At 54.5% G+C, this 22,400-nt stretch overlaps 1 protein-coding gene across 2 annotated transcripts in view; it reads left to right on the forward strand.

The window, feature by feature from the left end:
- SLCO2A1 (solute carrier organic anion transporter family member 2A1) overlaps nt 1-20,664 on the forward strand; it is a 78,427-nt gene extending 57,763 nt beyond the window's left edge. Inside the window, exons 4-14 of one of the 2 annotated variants that reach the window (XM_082655060.1) lie at nt 76-303; nt 1,072-1,170; nt 3,056-3,192; nt 5,015-5,093; nt 5,614-5,778; nt 6,811-7,000; nt 8,596-8,761; nt 11,076-11,239; nt 14,553-14,617; nt 17,114-17,237; nt 18,078-20,664. In XM_082655060.1, coding sequence (XP_082511186.1) covers nt 76-303; nt 1,072-1,170; nt 3,056-3,192; nt 5,015-5,093; nt 5,614-5,778; nt 6,811-7,000; nt 8,596-8,761; nt 11,076-11,239; nt 14,553-14,617; nt 17,114-17,237; nt 18,078-18,198 — 1,538 coding nt within the window. In that variant the 3' untranslated portion in view covers nt 18,199-20,664. The remainder of the gene's footprint in view (nt 1-75; nt 304-1,071; nt 1,171-3,055; nt 3,193-5,014; nt 5,094-5,613; nt 5,779-6,810; nt 7,001-8,595; nt 8,762-11,075; nt 11,240-14,552; nt 14,618-17,113; nt 17,238-18,077) is intronic. The other variant, XM_082655061.1, reaches the window with a different exon arrangement.
- Nucleotides 20,665-22,400: the final 1,736 nt, after the last annotated feature.

Below are 22,400 nucleotides of genomic sequence, written 5' to 3' on the forward strand. Positions count from 1 at the left end.
GTCCGGGTCTGGAGGCCAGCTGATGCGGCCAGGACTCCAGGGCGGGGGTGACCGGCGCCCGCTGTCTCGTTGCAGGGAACAGCAGCCGTCTCCAGACTGAGCTCTGTCAGAAACACTGGCAGGGCCTGCCCCCCAGCAGGTGCCACAGCAGCACCCAGGACTCCCGGAAGGAGACCAGCAGCATGTGGGGTCTGATGGTGGTGGCCCAGCTGCTGGCAGGCATCGGCACGGTGCCCATCCAGCCGTTCGGGATCTCCTATGTGGACGACTTCTCGGAGCCCAACAACTCGCCCCTGTACATCTGTGAGTCGGGCTTGAAGAGGGCTGCGGGATGGGGGCGGGTCCTGACGTGGCCCAGCCAATGTGTGCAGAGGTCTGGGGATCTGACACACCTGGTTTGAGTCCCAGCCCAGGCCCCAGCTCCTCACCAGCAGGATGGGGCCCACAGTCTCTGTGCACTGGGGACGTGGGAGTACCTGAGGTGATGTATGTGAGCCCTTGGTCCCAGGGCAGGCACCGGGCAGCTCCTCGACCAGCAGTAGCTACTGCATCTGTAACGTCTGGGCACAGGCTGGGAACACGTGTTCTCTGAGCCATCCACTTAGGGAGAAGTTTGGCCTCAAAGAAGCATATGCAAAGCAGATAGCACATGACCATCTGACTGACCAAATCCTTCCCTTAGAACAAGCCACACTGAGCATCCTCAGGGCCCACGGCCCAGACCAGACAGACCACACCCACAGGCTCTGTGGCCCACAAGCTCCTCCAGGGCTGCCACTGCCACACCGTACCTGCAAGGAGATTTGCCCAGCAACACGCACCTGGGCCAGCATCTGTAAATGCCGAGGAGGCCGCTTCTCTCCCGGCAAGCGGATCTCTCTGGCATCTGGCTGGAGGAGAAACAACTTTGGTTCCGCACATCTCAGGATCTTGAGTGCCTGTAGTAACTGCCACAGGTGTGGACCCGTCAGGGCCAGGGGACAGATGGGGTGATGTCTCAGGAAGCCCTCAGCAAGGGAAAGAGCCCGAGGCTGCCACCCTCTCAGCCTCCTTTCCTCCTCCCCTTTCCAGCCATCTTATTTGCCATCTCTGTATTCGGACCGGCTTTCGGGTACCTGCTGGGCTCGGTCATGCTGCAGATCTTTGTGGACTACGGCAGAGTGGACACAGGTGAGTGTGTGCTAGGACCACGACCCCCAGCCAGTCAGGACAAGGATGAAGCTTGAACTTTAAATGCTCACGGCCCCCTCGCCACCCACTCCCTCCCTCCCTCCTGTAGTCAGCGGACAGGTGGGCCTCCTCTCTCCAGCAGGTGGGGGTGGGCAAGGGGGATGCGCTGCTGAAGAAAACACACTTTCTGCCCTAAGAAAGCACACTTTCTGCAGCGGGAAACCTTGAGACCTAGGGCAGGGCCTCAGGTGTTGCCACCACAGCTGCCTGTCTTGGTGGTGGTATTAAAAAGAGCTCTATGATTCTTTGATTCTAAGATGGTTTTGATTGCTTAAAAAAATATTGGTAAGAGCTCTTTTGGGGAAAAGAAGAAGCACTACATAGAGTACACACATGGATTATGACTCCCATCCAGAGGGGTGTAACATCGTGTTTAACCATGTGGGCACAGGTAGTAGAGAGCCTGTGTCTAATCCTGGTTCCACCTCCTCTACTGGCTGAGTGATCTTGGGCAAGTATCTTCATCCTTTCTGTGCCTCAGTTTCCTCATCTGTAAAAAGGGGCTAATGATAGGGAAATAGAGATGTTACAGTGTTTAGAACCTGCCTGATATATATTGAGGTTGACAGGAGTGAGCTCTTTAAAAAGTGACCTGGATGAAGCCACTGTGTATCTTAGGATGAGAAGGTACAGTCCATAGACAGGAGCACACGTACTGAGTTAACCGTTCAGGGAGCCGACCCCAGGATGGACCCTGCAAGGGCATATGGTTATTGTGAGGTTGCCTTACACACCCCAGCCTCCCACAAGGCAGGGAAGGCTGGCAGTGTAACAGAGGGACAGACAAAGTGCTTGATGAGGTGATGAGGGAGGGCCTCACAGGGAGGTGAGGTCTGCATCCCATGTGGGTGGAATTACACAGGTGGTGATGGGAGAGGCCTTCCCAGTGGAGGAAACCATCCGGGCAGAGCCAAGGGGGGCAATGCGTGGGGCGTGTGTGGGTGATATGTAAGTTCCCACAGGCCAGATGTGGCTGGAAGGCAGGTCCAAGCCAGACCTTCAGGAATAACACCCCCCCCCCACCCCCCAGTGCCCAGCACCCAGATCAGAACCTGCCTGTCTCACAAAGAATGTGGGCAGGCCTTAACCCAGTCATGCTGCCAGAGCCCATAGACTCCTGTCCCTGGGACTGTCTGACCACAAGGTCATCTGCTCAGGGTCATCCACCTGTACTTCAAATGAAAGGGCAAAGCTAGCAGAGCTGTCTGCTCAGGGTCAAGCCATCTTTGCCCTTCACTGGCACTTCCTGAGTTGGGTCCCAAAGAGACTAGCAACTGAGCTCCCAGGCCACCAGGGACAGTGCCCAGGACAGGGCTGGGCTGAGGGCTGTTCTGCTATCTTCTCCCTCCTTCCATGCCCATGTAGTTTCTTTACAGAGAGAAACACAGTGGCAGACCCTTAGACGTGGATGGGAGACTACAAAGAAGAAAGCATCGCCTTCAGTGGCCTGGTAGCCTACTCTGTTGGTGGTTGTTTTTTTGAGCATCTAAGGATTATGAGGCCTCCTTTCTTAGGGATCAATAAAGTTGGGAGGCAGTAGCATCCAGTGATTAAGAGTGCAGGTTTGGAAACCACGAATACATGCATGGGTTTGAAAATTGACCAGTGAAATGGCGCTTGCAGGCCAAAGTTAACCTCACTGATCCTCCCAGTGGCCTCCGTTCTCTGAGAAGACCAGAGTGGCCTGGAAAGAGAACGCCGACTGGACGAAGATGCTAGCTCACAGCTTACCTCTTCTGCATCATGGGAAGAAAGTTCCCCCGATCAGTAAGGTGAGATCATGCATTCATCCAACAAACACTTGTGTCCTTTGTTTTCTCTTCAGCTGCAGTTAACTTGAGCCCCGGAGACCCCCGATGGATAGGAGCCTGGTGGCTGGGCCTGCTCATTTCCTCAGCCTGCCTGGTTGTTACCTCTTTCCCCTTTTTTTTCTTTCCTCGAGCAATGCCCAGAGGAATGGAGGTAAGCTTCTACACACAATTCTACCTATTATAAGAGTTTCATAATAGTAGGTAGAGGTAGAAAATAAACAGAGCTGAGAAGTTGCAGCAGGTTAAGTAAATTCTGGGTGAAATCTAAACAGTTTCATGATACAGGACTTCTGAGAAACTTTGAGAGGTGAGAGTGCTTGTGAATTTCCAAAAGATGGTATCTCATCAGTGTTCCCTTACTGTGTTAGCATCTCACAGATTAGGAGGGCTCCAGGGAATGTAGTTTGGGGAAACACTGAGTTCATCTAAAGTGGGATAAAGAATTAAGAGCCAATAAAAGCTGCATATGTGACCTGGAGCAGTTGACTTTTGCATGTGATAGGGCCGGTCATGTCTAATCCTAAAGGACTGAGTAAGAAGGGGATTCCTAGTGCTGCAGAGCGTGAGGGTGGGCTGTGAGTAGAGCATACTTTGAGCCGGCTGCCCTGCCCTGCATCTTCCAGTCATATCTGTTGGGGAAAGGAATCAGGGAAGGATGAGAATGGAAAACAGCAGGGAGAAGTCTGGATGGGGGCCTTGCCCTTAGACTGAAGGGTCTAAAACTTGTTCTGATCCCATGAAATTCTGAGTGAATGGTGCCCACTCAGGTGACAGCATGGCAACTGGGTCAAGGTTGAGGTTGGAGAGTTGGGAAGGAATGAAGGCTGGAGATCTGATGAGGCCAGTGCAGAGATGGGGGATGCAGCTGAGGACCGAGGCCATGGCTGCCGGACAGATGAGGCAAGGGCAGGGGTAGATGTCCTCGGAGGGGGTGCCGAGAAGGACTCAGCAGTGAGCTGAGAGGGGCAAAAATTTGTGCCGAGGTTCAGAGCCAGAGGCAGAGCTGGACGTCTGGCAATGAGGTGTGTGAGATCTAGGCCCAGCTTGGAGGAGGGGTGAGGGGAGAGGGGCCTCCACTTGTCTTGAGGAAGAATTTCAGAGGTTGGCAGCACATCGGGGTGGTTTTGCGGGGAGGCAAATCTGAATCCAGCTCTGCTACTTGTCAACTAGCTGAGGGATCCTAGGCAAGTTTCCTTGCTCCTAAGTCTCCTCTGCTTTAAAATACTGGAGATAGAGTCCCTATCTTGGGAGGAGGTTGTGAGGAATGGGAGGTTGCACGCAGAGCGCTGGGTGTGGTGCCCACCGTGGAGAAAGCACTAAACGAATGGGAGCTCCTAGGCCTGCTGATGAGTCCCCTGGGGGATCCTAATGGTGTCAGAGCTCAGGGGCCTTGCGTCTGTGTGGTGGTTCAGAGCCGGGGGCCTCAGGCTGCAGCTAACAAGTTCAGAAGCGGAAGGCGAGTTCACTGAGGAGGTCTGCACAGAAAGTGCAGGCTGAGAGCCAGGTCAGAGCCTTGAACAGTGCCCAGGTTTGGGCCCAGAAGAAAGAAGGGACTCCATAGAGGAGACTGAAAGAGAGAGCTGGAAAACAGAGGTCATTCTAGACCAGAGCGTCCCAGAAGCCCGCAGCCCCTGGAATCTGAGGACAGGGAAGAAGTGTAGCCATGACAGACAGACGAGGGGTGAGATCCACTCAGATGCCTTTTGGCATCAGCCAGCAGTTAGATACGAAATAATATGCCCAGGTATGAAATAACATCTTGGGAGGCCCTGGCATGGCTGCGTTCTGGTCGGTGGCCAAGCACCGGGCTCACCGACACAGGTGGTGATGGCTTTGGACGCCCTCCCACACACACCCGGGGTGGCTGACCACTGCCCAGCCCTGAGCCACTAAGACCAAAGGGATCAAGGGCCCAGGGAAGGTGGCTGCAGGGAACCTGGGTCATTAACCCTCACCCCCTTCGCTGCCTTCAGAGGACTCCCACCATAGCAGATGAGGCAAGGAAGATGGAAGAGGCCAAGTCAAGAAGCTCCCTGGTGGATTTCATTAAACGTAACTGAGTGACCCGGCAGCCCTGGGAGGGCTGGCTTGGGGTGGGGGCGGTCCGGGGTAGCCCAGCCCATGTGGTATTAGGTGTGGTGAGGGGCACTAAAAGCAGGCGGTCTAAAATTGGACAACCCCTCACGAGGGGCTCTGCCAGGGGCCCTGGTGACTGCTGCTGTGCAGATAGCAGGAGACCCAAACTCAGATAGAGGTAGCCGCACCCACACCGCCTGGCCCACGTTCTCCTCTCCCCTCCCTTCCCATGGATGCAGCCATCATGTACAATCACCCTCCGCCTGACTTCTTCCAGGCCTGTCCTCCTTTCATTCAGCCCATGAGCATGTTGAGTGGAGTCCGAGTGGCTGTGTGCCCCCAACAGGCCACTGAACAGCTCAGGGCCTGGATTCTGCCCTGAGGAAGAGAGAGGAGCTGCCTGGAGGGGGGCCGGGGGGAGGAAGGGCAGTGGCCAGTGTCGCGGACCCTGTGACCGCTGCCCGGAGGCCCGGCCCTGACGGCAGCCTGTTGGCAGGGTTCCCCCGCATCTTCCTGAGCCTCCTGATGAGCCCGCTCTTCATGCTGGTGGTCCTGGCCCAGTGCACCTTCTCCTCCGTCATTGCCGGCCTCTCCACCTTCCTCAACAAGTTCCTGGAGAAGCAGTACGGCGCCTCCGCGGCCTATGCCAACTTCCTCATCGGTGAGTCCCCCGGATGCCGCCGCAGCTGGGCCCTCCTGCCACCCACCCAGGGCCGGGAACCCCCAGACCGGACACAGGCAGGAGCCAGAGGGTTCTTGCCCGAGAGAAAGAATTTTAAGGACATTCTTCCAGGTTGGCAGTCTAGACCGTTCCTGGCAGATTTCTTAGGCCCTTATCATTCCAGACAGGAGTGGGCGGAGGCTGGGGGATGACTTCCACCCTGTCAGAGGGGCTGAAAGCCTGACTGCCTCCCAAAGGCCCTGACATCATCAGGGGCGACAAAGGAAAGAGAGAGGATTGAACTGGGGGCTGGGCAAGATGCCTCTGGGTTTTTTCCTTCTTCTCCAATGACTTGAAGACATTCACCTGGATAAGGAGTATGGGGCCCAGTGATTCTCCATCCCCACTGCACTTTAGGCTCCCATGGAGAGCTTTAAGACATACGGACGCCCAGGCCCCACCCTCGATCAATGAAAGCAGAATGTCCAGCATCCAGCATCGGTGTTTTTTGCAGCTGAGGGTGAGAAGCACTGATGTGGTCCCACCAAGTACCCAAGGGAGTTATGGGGCCCAATTCACAGGTGAGCTTGACCATGTGGAAGTGGCAAGGTGGTCAGGGCGTGACCCCTGACCTCCTGTGTGGCTCTTGGCTGTGACTTCACGCCTCTAGCCTTTGGCCTCTGACTAGCACATCAGGCAGGGGGCGCCACCAGTGCCTTGCTAACCCCATGTGATCACAGTTCAAGGACGGGCCAGGTAATGAAAGGCGCTTAATAAGTGCACATTCAACCCACATCCCTCTGGCTGCAAGGGCCCCACTTCTTTCTTTATTCTTGGCACAGGCAGGGCAGTCTGCCATGTCAAGATAACTCTGCAGTAAATGCTCAATTAATGTCGTTTATTACTATTGCAATTAATCATATTGAATGTCGCTTCAGGAAGCCATGCCCCCTTCTCTGTGGTCCAGCTCAGTGTGCGGCCCACACACACTGCGAGGCCTGTGCACCCAGACCAGCTTCTCTCCATCTGTAGGTGCTGTGAACCTCCCTGCTGCGGCCTTGGGGATGCTGTTTGGAGGAATCCTCATGAAGCGTTTTGTTTTCTCTCTGCAAACCATTCCCCGCGTGGCTGCCACCATCATCACCATCTCCATGATCCTCTGTGCCCCTCTGTTCTTCATGGGCTGCTCCACACCAGTCGTGGCAGAGGTCAACCCCCGCAGGTAGTGGGAATGAGGCCGGGGCCAGAGCCTGTCTGTGGCTGCCACACGTCTTCCTTTCTGCTTCTTCAACTATCCTCTCTCCTTTTCCCTTGTTGATCTAATCTCTTACGTGGCAACTGAGAAAATCAGATCTTGAGTAGTGTGCTCAACTATGAGAGGAAATCAGAGGGTCCTAGTGGGGCACCAGCAATCAGGTTAGGGTTCGGTTTTTTAAGAAGCACCAAAAACTAATTAGTTTGGTTTCAGGATGCATCTGTAGTGCTGTGAGCCTCAGAAACCAGGAACTGTCTACCTTTAGCATCCACTCTGTACCGGCTAAAATTACAGAGTCTTATTGAGCTGCCAGAGAAAGATGAGAGACGGAGACCTGCAAAGGTCTGAGAAAGAGCAAGGAAGGTGATGGCAGACTTGAAAAATTAGGGCAGGTGAGGAAGAGGGCAGGTAAAGCATACCTGTCGGTTTGCATAAAGCAACATGGTTTTAAGTTCTAAGTCTGGCTTCATGTTCAGGAAGGGCTTTGAGGCCCATGAGGGAGTGTGCTGAGCAAGGAGCCGTTACTTTTTTCCTGGGAGCCACCTTTCAACAGCTCTTCTTTAAGATTTTGCCCGGTGAGGTTGCAATACTTGGAGATGCCATACTTTTCAGCCTTGGTGTTTTCTCTTTCTCTTTGAAAGAAACTCTCCTGTCTCTGGTGGGTATGAGGGAAGGGAGTATCACTCAGGATGGGACCCCCCCCACCCACCGGTTTGTCCTGGTCTTCTGGCTGTGGATTGAGAGAGACCAAGAAGGCTTTCACTGGGAGTTTAGCACGGGGCTTTGTCATCAGACCAGGTCCTAGTTCTGGCACTGTTCTTTACTGGTTGGGGAAAGTTACTTAACTTATCTAATCTTCAGGTTCCTCATCCACAAAAGGAGCACCACTAATACTGCGATGGCTGGCACGCATGAAAAGCCCTCGGGCACAGTACCTGGAGCATGAGGGATGCCCATTAACTAGGATTAGTGTAATTATTTTAGCAAAGCTCTGAACCTTGGTTTATCAGCCCCAATCCCGACCCTCCCCTAAGAAGATCAGGAATATCAGATACGGTAAGATTGGTGAGATCAGCCAGTGAAATCGCTTGGTTGAAGCTCAGGGGAATGGAGTGACCTGGGTGATGGCTACATAGACCCAGAGACGGGAGCCATCTAGACCCTGGATTGCCTCAAGGGGCCTCAGCCCGAGCTCAGATGAAAGAGAAGGGAAGGGAAATTATTGCCTGTGACTCTCCCATAGCATCTGCCACCTCTCTCATCAGAGTCCTGACTGGTTGGCTGTCTCGACCCCTTCCAAAGTGGGGGATTTGCCAACCAAGCAGTTCCAACGACTAGTAGTTTGGGACCCTACTAGCAGAAGAAGTAGAGGTGCCACGAGCACTGGCCAAATTCACTGTTGGCTCCAATAGACATAATTCAGATCCCTGGGTGGCGCTGGCCCAAGACAAACAGAGACGCACAGGCACACTAACCAGGCGGGGAACTCACGCTGGGCTGGAGTGGAGAGGTTTTCCTTTGGTCTTGCTTTGTTTGATTCCCATTTCCTGTTTTGCTGGCAGCACATCAAGTTCTATACATCCACAGCCTCCCGCCTGCCGCAGGGACTGCTCATGCCCAGATTCCATCTTCCACCCGGTCTGTGGAGACGATGGGGTTGAGTACCTCTCCCCTTGCCATGCTGGCTGCAGTGAAATCAACGTCAGCTCTATAGTCTCCAAGCAACCGGTAAGGGCCGGAGGGGCCCCGGGCCACTGCCGAGTGTGTGCCCCTGCAGCTTGCTCCTCCACTCGGGACGGGCAGGGCTCCACCCCACTCATTCCCAGCATCCTGGCCTCTGGGCCACACCCACCCTCTCTCCACCTCCCCTTCCCTAGGGTCATGACCAGATGTCTACAGCCTAAAGTCAATTAAAGATTGGCCGATGTCCAACAAATTCACATTCCTGAGGCCTAACAATGCTCAGAGCAGAAACAAGCCAGAGCATTCCTTCAGCTGAGGACTGCCAGTCTCACCCTGAAGGATCCTGATGGGCCTGTCTGCGTCCTGGCAGTGTTGCAAGGCCACATGGACTGGCCCAGATAAATCGAGGGCAGAGGGCCTCTGTGATGTGGACCTGGAAGCTTAGAGCCAGAAGTGGTGATAGAGGTCATTTGGTTCAATCCCTCTCGACACTCACCTATGGCCACACAACTGGCTTGAAGTCTGCAGCTATTTAGGAGCAGATCTGAGACTAGAACTCAGGGTGCTGCCTCAGCCTGGGGCATGTCTGTGCAAGGCCAGGTATCTCCCGGCCACAGCCTCCCACTCAGGTAGCCCACACTCACCAGGCTAACTTGGTGAGGTCCTGGCCAGCCCTCAGAGCACTACGGCTCCCAGCCTCCCAGGACCAGACAGCAGCAAACCAAGTCCAGTCGTTTGTGCGGTTATTCAGCAAATACTTAGTAAACACCAGACACAGCCGCGGGTGCTAAGTATTCAGGGGGGAACGCATCAGCCCAGGTCCCTGCCCTCATGAGTTTGTATTCTACCAAATAAACGCACAAGGGAGTTTTAGAAAGTAACCCATGCCATGAAGAGACTTAATGGGACAGAGAATGCCTGGGGGCCTCCCTGAGGAGGTGACATGAGAACTGAACCACCAGAAGAAGAAAACACTATGAAGACCTGGGAGTGAAACGAACAGAGTGAACGCAGCTGCAAGGCCCCAGGGCATGAATGAGCTGGCACAGGAGAAAAGAGAGAAGGCCAGGGCTGCCAGGGAGTGAGGAGAAGAGTCATACCCAGCTCAGCCAGGGAGCCGGCAGGGGTCAGGTTAGGATTTGGATGTTCTTTTTCCTAAGAGCACTGGGAAGTCTGTGCAGTTCCCCTGAGGATGCCCTAAGGAGAGGATGCATCTTATTCCTTTAAGCCTGTGTGGAGGGCACAGGCAAGGCTAGACCCATTTACCATCCTCCCCTGAGAGGACAGGACAAGGCTGCTTCCACAGCCAGCTCTGCGGACAGAGGAGCGTGGTTCTCAGGCAGCAGGAGGACAAAGAACTTGGACAAGTTACTCTCTCAGTTGCCTTCTAGTTGGAGGAGCCTGTGGTGGCTTCTGTGGTTTTCTTATCTTCATTTACTTACCTCTGACTCATCTATTTCCAGAAATAATCTTGACAGGTTTCCAGTAACAGCACAAGCACATCAAGACCAAAATCCATTACCATAATATCAAGAAAAAATAGCAAATTATAAGGAAAAGTATCTATGTTTAAAAAAATCCAGACTGAAGGAGGTAGCAGCAACACTGTATATAACTTAATTATGAGCTTCCTAGCAGCCAAAGTAAAAAGAGTACATAGTTCCAATGCCTGGTAGAAGGAAGCATACCAGTTCATTAGTTCTAATCTTGCCCCTATAACTGCTTTGACACTTACAGTAATTGGACCATAGGCTGGTCTATCAGACAATGTGAGAGAAAAGGTGAAGGCCACCTGACAGGCAGTGGCCACCAAGGAGAGCTATACAACAGTGTTGAGCCGTATGGATTCGCAGACTTGAGACAGAGACCTTTGCAGACAGGAAGAATTTCTCTCAGGCAGAAAGTACAGTAGATTCCTCTGGGTTCCCACTGCTATCTCCCCCTATTTTTATCTTCCTTTAATGTCCCTGCAGTAAACACACAAACAGCAAAAACAGCAACCCACAAAACCACTGCTGCTCCAGAGGAGGGCCCTCCCAGGCCCCGGTCCCCACTGGGTGGGCAGTGCCTGGCAGTGGAATCCTACATATCCTGATGCGGGTGTAACTGCGGGAAGAGCCCAGCCCACGCTGGACAACTGGTTTTGGTGAAGATGGTTTCTGTTGCCCAAATAGTGGTCAGAGGCAGTATCCATGGGGCACCTGAAACCCCCACCTGGTCTCCCGTCCAACCTCTGCATCCAGCATCACCAGCTCCCCAGGGAGGGCAGAGGAGCGAGAGCTGGAGCAGGCATTTAAAAGTATGTGGAGTCGAAATAATGACAGCAGGTTTCCCCCGTTCCCCTCCCTCTCCTTCCAAGACCTACTCGAACTGCAGCTGCGTGAGAGGAGGATCCGCTTCAGCAAAGACGGGCCCGTGCCCCATCCCCTGCGCCCACTTCCTGCTCCCGGCCATCTTCCTCATCTCCTTTGTGGCGCTCATAGCCTGCATCTCCCACAACCCTCTCTACATGATGGTGCTGCGGTGAGTGTGCTTCTCCTTCCCCACGCTTCCCTCACTTCGTGCCCAGCTGCCCCCTTCTCAGCTCTCCTGCCTTTCGTGCCCCTCAGTGTCCTTGGACGTTCTTGGGGTGATACAGGGAGATAATGCTGGTGCGCCAGTGGCGGGGGCTTCTGTGCCGGGCTTGTTGGGAGTCCCTCACTGCAGCCTCACTCCGTGTCTCACGGGGTCCCTGTGCCTCCATCCCGCACAGGGAGGGCAGAGCCTGACGGCTGAGCCACGTGACCAAGCCAGGCTGCCTGATTGCACATCTGTAGACTCATTTATCTTCAAGTCCTAAAAGAACTGAGAGGGTGGAGGAGAATTCAGTTGGATACATAAAATCGGGGAAGGAAAATGAGGAAAGTTCCAGAGACAGAATGAGGGCCACGGAAAGGATGGAAATGAGAAAAGCGCAGTGTGCTAGGAGCCAGGTCAGAAGGGAGGGGCCGGCCAGGTGGGAGGGGAGGACAGAGATATCCTGTTACAGCAGCACTGAGGTGCCCCTGAGGTGTGGACAGGGAATGACCTCCCTTCACCTCACCCTCGGCGAAGGAGAAAATAAGGTTTCAACCAAGTGGGCATAATTCACCCCCTGCCTGCCTCCCTCGTATCCTCATCCGTCTGGCAAGCAGAGAGGGAAAAACACAGGATCTGGAAGCCCAGGGCCAGGGTCAAAGGCCCACTTCTGCCATGTACTGGCTGAAAGTCCTTGGGTGTTGCCCATCTCACCGAGTCTCAGTTTCCTCGCGGATGAAAGGGGGTTAATGATATTGACCTCGAAGGATTGGTGTCAGGGTTATATGGTAAATTGCTTTGTAAATACAAGGTGCTCTGCATATTAGTTAATTATCACTATTAACCAAATTATTGTTATTGCTATTACTATTATCAGCTAGCTAGGTGGCTAGTTTCCCCAGAAGACTAGGAGATGAGGAAGGGTCTGGGATTTTACCTTATTTACAAGTTAGCTTGCAAACTACCAAGCTCCTGTTTCTGTTACTGTTCCACAAGGATGCTGGCAGAGTCTGGGAGACTCCTGGGTCAAAGCCAAAGGACTTTGCTGCTCACAGCACAGCAAGCAGTGTGAACCTCATGCTGCATCATTTATCCATGCCCCCCAAGTCCTACTGGGTGACGTGGAGGGGCTCAGGTGTATGTTTCGCCTGCAGTGGGTGTAGGTCACAGCTAAGGAACACTGAGTTTGGGAGAGCCACTGCTTATATAGACCAAGCCTGCTGCTGGTCTAGAAGATTTTACCTCATGCCTCAAGGATGCTCGTTGCAGCCACAACCCTGGGAAATGGCCCACGAAGCGAACAGTCAGGACCTTGCATTCTTAGCATACTCCGCAAGACTGTGTAGGGACGCTGGGAGCACCTTGCCTCCCAGCACCACCCTCTCCTCCACTGCTCCCCATCCATGCATTCCAAGTACCCGTGCTTTCACCCAAGGCCCCTGAGTGGGCTTCCCTTCTTACACCCCAAGTCAGATGGACCATGGTGGACCCAGGGATCCTGAGAAAGGTGTGTGGGTGGCCATGACGAGGAGAGGGAATAGGATAAGGAAGTCCCTGAGCAGCGGAGAAGGGCATCCCTGTTAGATCACCTCCCAGAGGGCTGTCAAGCCCCAGGGATGGGGAAGTAGTGGAGGCAAAGCACCACTTCAACCACAGGGTGGGCTTTTCTAGAAAATCTCTGGTCAAGGGCTGGAGTGAAATTGGAGAAGAGGCCCCAGTATCCCAAAATGATTTAAAGATAAATCTCACTGGGAAAGATGAAAGAATGGATGCTGTGTCGTATGGAGAAGGTGAGGCTTAACGATGGCATTGTAGGTGACCCAAACCTTATTTGTATCAGTCGTGGCCTCCAGCCAGGCATGGAAATACCGGCTGGGAGTGAAGGTTTGCCGAAAATGTATCAGGAAAGAGAGGTCAGAGAGCCAGCGTTAATTCGGGGCTGAAGGGGCAGAGAGTACAAGGAACTCAAAATCTCTATCAGAAGCCAAACTGGGGTTCCCAAGTCCCATCTGGCTGAGAATCCAGAGGAGTCTGCCCAGGGATAAGGACCAAGACACGGAAGCTTCTCCTATGGATCGGACCACTGAAGGCATCTGTGGGCAGTTAAGGGAGTGTCCATGAGATTGAGATTTGAGGCGCTTCCCACGTGGGGGATCCCAGTGGGTGCCTCCCCGCTGCTTCACCCCAGTGGGTATTCTGAGAAGCTGAAAGAAGGTCCCTTTCCAGTTTGCTAGCAGAACTATGGAGGTAAAACAAAACGTGTGCAGAGACCTGGGGATTACTTCTGAGTTCCCTCCCTTGCTGGCCCCTCAGCCCCCGAATGCTTTCCCCCAGCCAACACCCGCTCAGGAGTGCGTGCACTCAGGGCACAGGGAAGCCTGGTGCCCCGGCTGGCCCGCCCCTGGCCCCCCACCTCGTGGAAGGGCGTGTCCTCGCTCTGCTCCACGCCCAGCAGGGATGACAGGGCCTGGCGGTACCTCCTCCAGACAGCCTGCCTCCTCTCTCTCTGAACGTCCTTCCTCAGCCAAGCACTTCTCTCCTCTTTAGAGAAGAAGGGTGGGAGCACGACTGGCTGCATAACTTCCAGGACCCAGTGCAAAATGGAAACGCAAGGCTCCTGGTTTGAAAATTATTAAGAATTTCAAGCCAGCCACAGCAGAGCACTAAAGCAAACACGGGACCTTTCTGAGGGTGGGGCCCTGTGAGGCCACACAGGTCGCATGCCCACGAAGCCGGCCCAAAGTAGAAGATTCTTTTAGTTGCACACAGGAGCCGACAGCCCAGGGGCCCTAATTACCCTTAGTATCAGGGCTGTCTTCTATTGCTGTAAACACCACAGGAGCTGTTCAGACCTGCAGCCATAAACACAGCCTTCAGTATCCTCTCCGCTCCCAGACACTCTGCCCTTTGCTTCTTGAAGGGGGCTCTGGGCAGCCCAGAAAATCACAGAGACCAGTGGTTCTCAAACCTGAGCGTGCACAGAATCTCTTGGAGGGCTTCTTCCAACACAGATCGCTGGGCCCCATCCCCAGAGTGTCTGACTCTTCTTCTGAGGCGAGGCCTGAGAATCTGCCTTGCAAATAAGTTCCCAGGGGATACTGACGCTGCTGGTCCAGTGATCATGCTTTGAGAACCACTGAGAGGATCAACGGGAGCTCGGGGAACCCAGCCAGGCCACGTGAGGGCAGGTTCCGACGCGCCCTGAGGCTGTGGCTGCCCCGGTGGGGGGAAGGCACAGCCCTGAGTCCTCCCACTGCTGATTTCCTGTGTGCATTTTCAGCGTGGTGAACCAGGAGGAAAAGTCATTTGCCATCGGAGTACAGTTCTTGCTGATGCGTCTGCTGGGTAAGTGTCAGAGATGCCCCCCTCCCCGTGGCCCCAGATGACAGGGAATCAGAGGGCTGTGGGGTGCAGGGTGGGGACGGGGAAAGCCCCGTCTCATCTCTGTCGTAAAGAGAAGCTGTACACAGTCAACACAACAGTAAATGCCAAATCCCATATGGGCGGTTTCCCCATCACTTGAGGTTAGGAAAGATTCCATCTATGGCATTAACACCAAATGAAAGTATGTAAGAAAAAGGAAAAGTGGACGCAGCTGAGAATGCCTAATAGAACATTGAAGGCAGGTATTTTTTCATCTCTCTCCAAGAATTCGCTGTAGGAACAAAACCTCGTGCTCCTGTCCCAAGCAGAACGGCAGCGGAGCCCAGCCCTGGCTTCCTTTCCATTTGACAAAATACACTCCTCCTACCTCTATTTAGCAAAGTGGGGCCCTCTGCCGACCAACCCTGCCTGCTCTCAAGCAGCCCAGAACCCAGGAGGAAGGGAACTGTGCACAGCAATCAGGACTGGCGACAGGAGGACGAGCTGCCTGCAGGCATCAGGGAACACCCAGCTTGCCCTGCAGGTCCTTTCCCAGACTGCTCACGCTGGACTGTCCCTTCTGGACACCTCCAAGCACTAGATAAACACAGGGCACTAATATGGAGACCCTTGCAGTGAAGGTACACTAAGTAAAGGGACTGATTCCAGGACGGATTCACACTAAGTAAAGGGACCAGATAAAATGACAGATTTATTGAGGACCCGGGGGCATGCACCGCAGCGGGGAATACGGTGACTGCAGTGGAGGGATTTCATCTGTGATCAGGGTGCACTTTCTGACCTTAAACGCTGAAATCCCTGCAGAGCGCATGGTGCATTATTATCTGGGAGTCTGATCTGCACTTCACCCCGTAGCAGCTTCCATGATCACACTGGGGTGTGTGGGTGATGTCTCTCCTGGGCCTGCTGAGCAGGAGGCCCTCTCCGACCAAATCTGGGGGAGGTGTGGGGTGATGAGGAGTGAATCAGTTTTTTCAGTGGGATTTCTTGGTGTCTGGCCACTTGCTCCTCTCGCCCCAGAAGCCCCCCTTCAGACTCTGCTCCTCTGGCCTATATTACAAGCACAAAGGACACAGGACACTGGGATCTATCCTGTCCTGGTGGCAGAGGTATGGTCGTCACCACAGTGCCTTTCCATTTATAACTTATCATTTATAACTTGCTCTGAAACCTCCACTGGGAAGGAAACCTTATATTCTGCCCAGCCCAACAGCAGCCAGGATGGGCTCTGGAGAGCCCTGCCCTGCTTCTTCCAGCCACGGTGAAAACAGCCCCTCTCCTGAGGCTCAAAGCACCTGCTGCCTTTGTTTTGTCATTTGAGCTCAGATAACTCAGTGTGGCCACCACAGATAGAAAACCCAGGCTGGAGGGATCCATTCATCACCTGAGAAGGCAATTCCACCCTGGGTAGAAAAAAGGACTTGGCAAGTTTCAAATTACCCACTGGGACTTGGCTGAAAATTTTTCTGGACTTTATTTCTGTTCAGGGAACAGCATTCAGGAAGGTCAGTCCTTGTGTCCAGTTTCCATCCCCTGTTCACCTGGAGATTAGGGAGCCAGCAGGTCTGAATAGAGAGGCTGGTTCTTGAAGGTTCCCACCTCTGGGCAGAGCCAGAAGCAGAAGATTGCCTTTTTCTTTCCTCCAGAAGCAGCTTCCCACAGGGCCCAAAACAGAGTCTGAGAGACTGTTCAGAGTGGTTCTGAGAATGGGGTGGCCTGGCCCAGGTGTGGATCCGGCCGAGCCCTTCCCCAGTCCAGTGACTGCCTGGAACTGTAGCTAAGGATGTGGGGCTCATCCGAATATTCAGCAGCCGTAGGGCATGGCCCCGATGGACCAGTTCTCGCCACTCAGCTGTGGGGAAGTTCAGGGGGCCTGGGAGGTTCTGAGCAGCCAGGGTATTGGGGGTCTGCTGGGGGTGTTGTCTAAACCAGCAGGGCAGCTTCGTTTAGTGGAAGAATGTGGGATCTGAACCTCCAAAAACGACGGTGCAAAGTCCAGCCCTAACCCCGCTTGCCTATGCAAAGGTGAGCCAGCCAAGCCCACCTTCCTCCCCGTTAAAATGAGGACACCCACCCACCTCCGGGCTGCTGTGAGGACCCGAGGAGTTGGTGTCCTTGAGAGCCTCCTGCCACCCAGTGGAGCCTAGCAACCCCAAGTGTGGGAACTATGGTATCTGTCTGAGCAGGCCCACGGTGACATCTGCGACTCACTCTGCCCTGGAAGGATGGCTCAGGCCCCTTTTCTCTTCTAAGCCTCTGGTGAAAGAGTAATTCAGGCTTCATGGAAAGCTCTTCTGCTTTCCAAAGTCACTGTGGTTCCCAGGGTGGGGCAGAGCCGTGCTCATGCCCGTGAGCTGTGCAGGGGTGCTGGGGGGCTCGCTCCCCACCCTGCCGGGTGCCTCTCCTGGCAGCTCCACGTGACCTGAGCTCTCTGAACTCTCTTCCCACTGATGCCAGCCTGGCTGCCGTCTCCAGCCCTCTACGGCCTCACCATCGACTACTCCTGCATCCGCTGGGGCGCGCAGTGCTCTGGAAGGCGAGGGGCCTGCATCTACTACGACAACGACACTCTCCGAGACAGGTGAGGGCCCGCACGACGTGCCAGGCCCCAGGCCCAAGCAGAGGCCGTCATCTGCTCCAGTGGCAACTGTGAGGCTCTCAGGCCTCCGAGGGAGAGGGCAGGAGGGGAGCTGCCTTGGGCAGGGAGCGGGGCCACCGGTGACTGGCATTTCAGGGCCCACAGAGAGCCGTCCAAGACTCAGGGGCTGCTCTGTTGTGGCCCCCCTTCTGCGGTCCCCACTGGCCCTCGGGGGGTGGGAACAGCAGCAGAAAGGTTTTTCAAAGGGAGAGGCCGTGGCTGTGGGATGATGATGCCAGGCCAGCCTCCCACTGCTTAGAAAGAGGTGGCCCATCACGGCTCCTGGCAGAGGCCAAGGGCAGGCGGCACCCAGCTGCAGCACCACTGAGTTTGGCACCTCTTCCAGCCACCTCACCTGCTGCCTCATCACACAGACAGAAACAGCAGGGAGAGTGGGCTTCAGGGGGCAGGACGGGATCTGGAAACGGCGTGGGAGTGGCATAGAAGGCCTGGAGCGGGGCAGACCAAGAGGCAACGGGAAGGTGCCCCTCCTGGCTGTGCTGGGCAGCAGGACCCTCCAGTCGGCTGGGTCTGCGGTGTTTCTCTGGCCCTCCAGGGGTCGCCAGGGCAGGGACGAGAAGCAGTGAACTGGGAGTCCCACATCTACTCCCCGCCTACTCCTTGCGAGGCTTGTGGTCCTGGGGTTAAAAGGAATGAGGAGAGCAGCCCCACCTGGGTGGGCCCGGATCCTGCCCTGAGTGGTGAGGACACCTGGCCCGGGCCACTGTGATGCTGCCCACAGAGCCTCCACACCCCTCACAGGGCCTGTCTCCTGCCCCACAGGTACCTGGGCCTGCAGGTGGGCTACAAGGCTCTGGGCACGCTGCTGCTCCTCTACATCAGCTGGCGGGTGAAGAAAAACAAGGAGTACAACGTGCAGGAGAAGGCCGCCAGCCTCATCTGACGGGTGACCTCGGCCGCCGCTCTGCTCTCGAGAATGGACCCTGCCCCGCACCTGCCCACATTTACTAACGTTAACACGGCATCTCCTTTTCATTTCTTAAATAAGAGAGAAAACCCCACCAACATTTGCCTTCCCTGTCCCCCCCTCCCAGAGCACCCCAGGGTCCCTTGGGGCTGCTGTGCACCTGGGCGAGGGGGGGCACAGAGCTGGTGGGCTGGGTCTTCCCTGGCCCCTTGGGAGGGGCCCCCAGAGGCCCAGGCTCATCCTGCGCAGTAGGGATGCTCACTGAGGCAGCTCTGCACCCCCAGCCCCGTAGTGGGTGGTTTCCCAGGCGGAGAGACCTCTGGGTATCTGCCCAGAGGAAGAAGGGAGGGCTGAGCTCTTACTGGCCAGAACCAGGCTAGGGGAGGGGGAGGCTGGCTGCAGCCCCCTCTGCCTCTGGGTTCGGCACCAGCACAGAACCCAGGAGGGGCTGGCTCCCTTCCCCTCAGATCCTCACTTCCTGCCCCGAGAGGCCACTTTGGAAGCTTCCCCGTTGGGAAGTACAGCCAGCTGTTCCCCTCTCAGTTACCCACGCTCAGGCGCCAGAGCTGGGACTGACACCCAAGGATGGGCCATCCAAATGCTGTTCACGTTAACTCTAGGCCCTTCCGTACACGGGTCTGTGCATGTTTATCTCTGTCTTTCTGGGGGTATATCTCGAACTAAGAATGCCACGCTGTGGTGAAGACCTGCGGCCGGCTGTGGATAGCCGTGATGCCCAGGCCCCACTCCACGGTGTGAGGACAGGACTCGTCATCTCAGAGTGGTGGGAAGAACCCCTCCCCCACAAGCCTCCCCAGGCGCAGATGAGGTGGCTTCACATGGGCTCCCTCATCTGGACTTTAGCCTGTGTGTCACGGAGTAAAGGGAGGCCATCAGGGATGTCCGCAAAACAGGTGATGAAGCCCAGGGAATGTCAAAAGCTGCCAGGCTGCTCGGCCATCTGCAGCCCACAAAGTAGAGGCCCGAGAGGTTGACTCTCCTGGTCCTGAACACACTCATCAGCATTTTCTCAGCCTCTTCTCACCGCCTCCAGAGGGGTGAGCGCCTTCTCCGGACTTGGGCTGAGAGGCGCTGCTGCTGTGGGTGCAGGTTCAGAGTCAGAAACCAGCAAGGGTGGCCTTTCATCCACAAGTATTTTATTTATTGGAGACCGACCTTGTGCAAGGTGGCGCTGGCGCGTGGTTCTCCCGGAGCTTCCCCGCCCTCCATCTACACTAAGGCCTCCTCCCAGAGTGGGCTCACTGGGCAGGGCTGGGACTGCACAAGCAAGAACCCGGAGACTGTCAACAAGACCTTGACCGTCCACGCCCCATCGGACTGAGCCCGCTCCTGGCCTTTACCAAACAGGGAGCTGACTCGCCATGCCCTCTGGAGCAGCTGGACATTGGTTGTGGCCACATGCAGATCTCTTGAGTGCCACTGCTCTTGGAAGACCCGTCCAGAAGCCACCTCCAGAAAGGCCTCATATGGTGGAATGTCAACGGCCACACTGCCATGGGACCGAAGTCTTTGTGAAAGCCACTGTCGCAGACAGCCTGATTCCAAAGCCACCAGCTCTATTTCCACAGATCTCACTCTGGAAGGGAGGCTCTATGCAACCTCAGGCCCTTAAATGGCCTGCTTGGAAAATGATTCCCTGCAACTAACCCTGGTCCTTCTCGCTGCCATTTAACCAAATTCTGAAGGCACTATCTTCAGCTGAGCTCATGAAGAATGAATGCCAACCTTCAGATTCTGGAAGATGGTTGCCCTCCCAAGCCTTTTTTTCTATTATGATATTGCTATTAATATATTATAATTCTGCTGTTGATATAATTTGGTCATGAATTTGTACTGTCATGTATATTGGCTAGAGAGCAGACAGAACCTATACCTTCTGGCCAGAGGAGCTGCCCCTGCCCCAACCCTTGGGGGCCCAAGGCCATGGGGATGAGAAGTGATGCTACTTTAACCCATCATCCTGGTACAGAGCAGCAGCAGGTACCTCTTGTCCCTTCAGTGAATCTCTGCAGGTGACTGTCAAGACCCCACAGTGCTGGGCTCTCAGGAGCCCTGATCCCTGCCCTTGAGTTTATATGCAGAAGTGGGGTTGGACATGGACAGCTAAGTCCATGACACAAAAGAGAACTAATATCGTAATCATCACCGATCACTTGGTCACAGCCAGTACAACTGGCCCACAGCAAACCTGCCAGCTGGGACTATAATAGTGTCACCTTCATTTCACTTCCGGTGCAAAGCTTAACAAGCTTCCTTGAGTGTTGGACTCTCATAGAGTGTGTTGTTAAAATGCAGATTCCCGACCCTCTCCACCCAGCCCCAGAGGCCCTTTATATGGGGCTGAAGGGGGCCCAGGAGTGGCATTTTTAACTGGCCCCTCGTGTGAGGCTGATGTGGCTTGTTAGACCCTGTGTGGTGGGTCGTCAGGGCCTCAAGGATGTCCACTTATGCTTAGACCACTGAGACACGGACCCACACTGGGCCTGTGGTCAGCTCAAAGGTGGCTGGAGGAGGAGAAGGCTCCAGTCAGGGGCTAGTGGACATGGAAAACAATGCAAGAGCCCACATTTATATTGGGTTCTACCAGTCCTAAGGGTGGAACTCTCCCTCTACAAGCTTGAGAGTGCAAAATGTGTCACTGTCATTTCCTCATATTGGTTGTGTCTGACTTCAGGCCCTCATGCTGCTGACTGGCCGGAAATTCGACCTCAACCAGCCTTGTGTTTGGCTCTCAGAGCCATCTGCATGTCCTTGGGTCCTGCCACTGTGGGTCTTTGGTCCCTTCCCAGTCTGAGGCCTCCTAGAAGCCCTGCTTCTTCCCTGAGCCTGGAAACCCTAAAGAGGCCAGATCCCAAGACTAGGGTCCTGTGTACCCGCAATGATGCTCCCCATCCCCACATCCAGTCCTAGGAAGTCCACCCCTCCGCTCCACTCCCTCTCCCAGCCCCTCGGGGGCTGAATGAAAAAGCCAGGAAAGGAAGGGTATGCAGGAACCTTTTTATCCCATCCTTCCTTGAGCCTTTTTGGCACAGGAAAGGGAAAATGCAGTGAGAATTAAATGCCACATCTCCATAAATCATGCTTTGGCCCACAGCCCTTTGGGGTGATCCTTACCATAGCCCCATGTTGGAGGCCAGACTGGTCTTAAGGCTCCATTTGAAGATGAGGAATCTGAAATCAAGGAAGTGACCGTGTAGTCAAGTTTACGCAAATAATAACTGGCCGGATCTGGACTCAAACCAGGCTGTCCAGACCTCTCTGTCTGCTCCAGCTCCCCTACTGAGTCAGTCTGTTCCCTCGGAAGTTCACTAGCCCATGGGATGGAGGTGGGGGAATCTACTGAGGGCCAAGCAAGGTAGGTAACGGAGATGGAGAGAACCAGGTAATATTTCACTTACCCACCTGCTTTTCAAGTAATGAACGTTACAACTGTTCATTAACCAGGGCCACGTCAGCCCTATAGCACCAGAAGTTAAAGGAGAGTCACGGAGAAAAGGGACAAAGAGGAAAAGGCTTTTAGGAGAAAAGGCCTTGAGAGAGCTGCACACAGACAGACTTTCAAGGAGACACGCCCACCTGGTGACGGGTTAGCAGTCTCGCTTAGGAAACAAAGCCACGTTGTGATTTTCTCCAGCTGCGTTCAAAGATGAAGAGATACATTTAATCTGGGGGTGAATCCAGTCACTATCAAATTAATATTAAAATATTATATTACAGATTCCCAGGGGCTGTGTGTGTGTGTCTGTGTGTGTGTGTGTGTGCGTGTGTGAGAGAGACAGAGACAGAGACAGAGAGCGAGGAAGAGAGAAAGAAAAAACAAAAACTCTGTGAATCCAAGAGAGAAATACTATCTTTTACAACCACAAGAACTAAATAGCTGGGAGAAATGTCCATCTCCTGCCAACAGCACAGAATTCATTATAACCTTTAACCAGAGATTAAATATGTAAACAGGTCGTGGGCAAGCCCTTGGCAAATTATAAGTGAGAGAAAGTTTTTCTCCCAAGATACACCCTGCCCGCTCACCCACTCATCCGCTCTCCACCCCACCCCCGCAGTGTCATTGCCGTGCCACACAGGGGTCACCACAGCTTGCTGAAGTCCCTGATCCCAGGCACCTGCTACAGCTTGATGACAATAACAGTAACTAAAATGTG

This window comes from Grampus griseus (genome assembly GCF_964374135.1).
Source record: "Grampus griseus genome assembly, chromosome: 5".
Classification (NCBI taxonomy): Eukaryota; Metazoa; Chordata; class Mammalia; order Artiodactyla; family Delphinidae; genus Grampus; species Grampus griseus.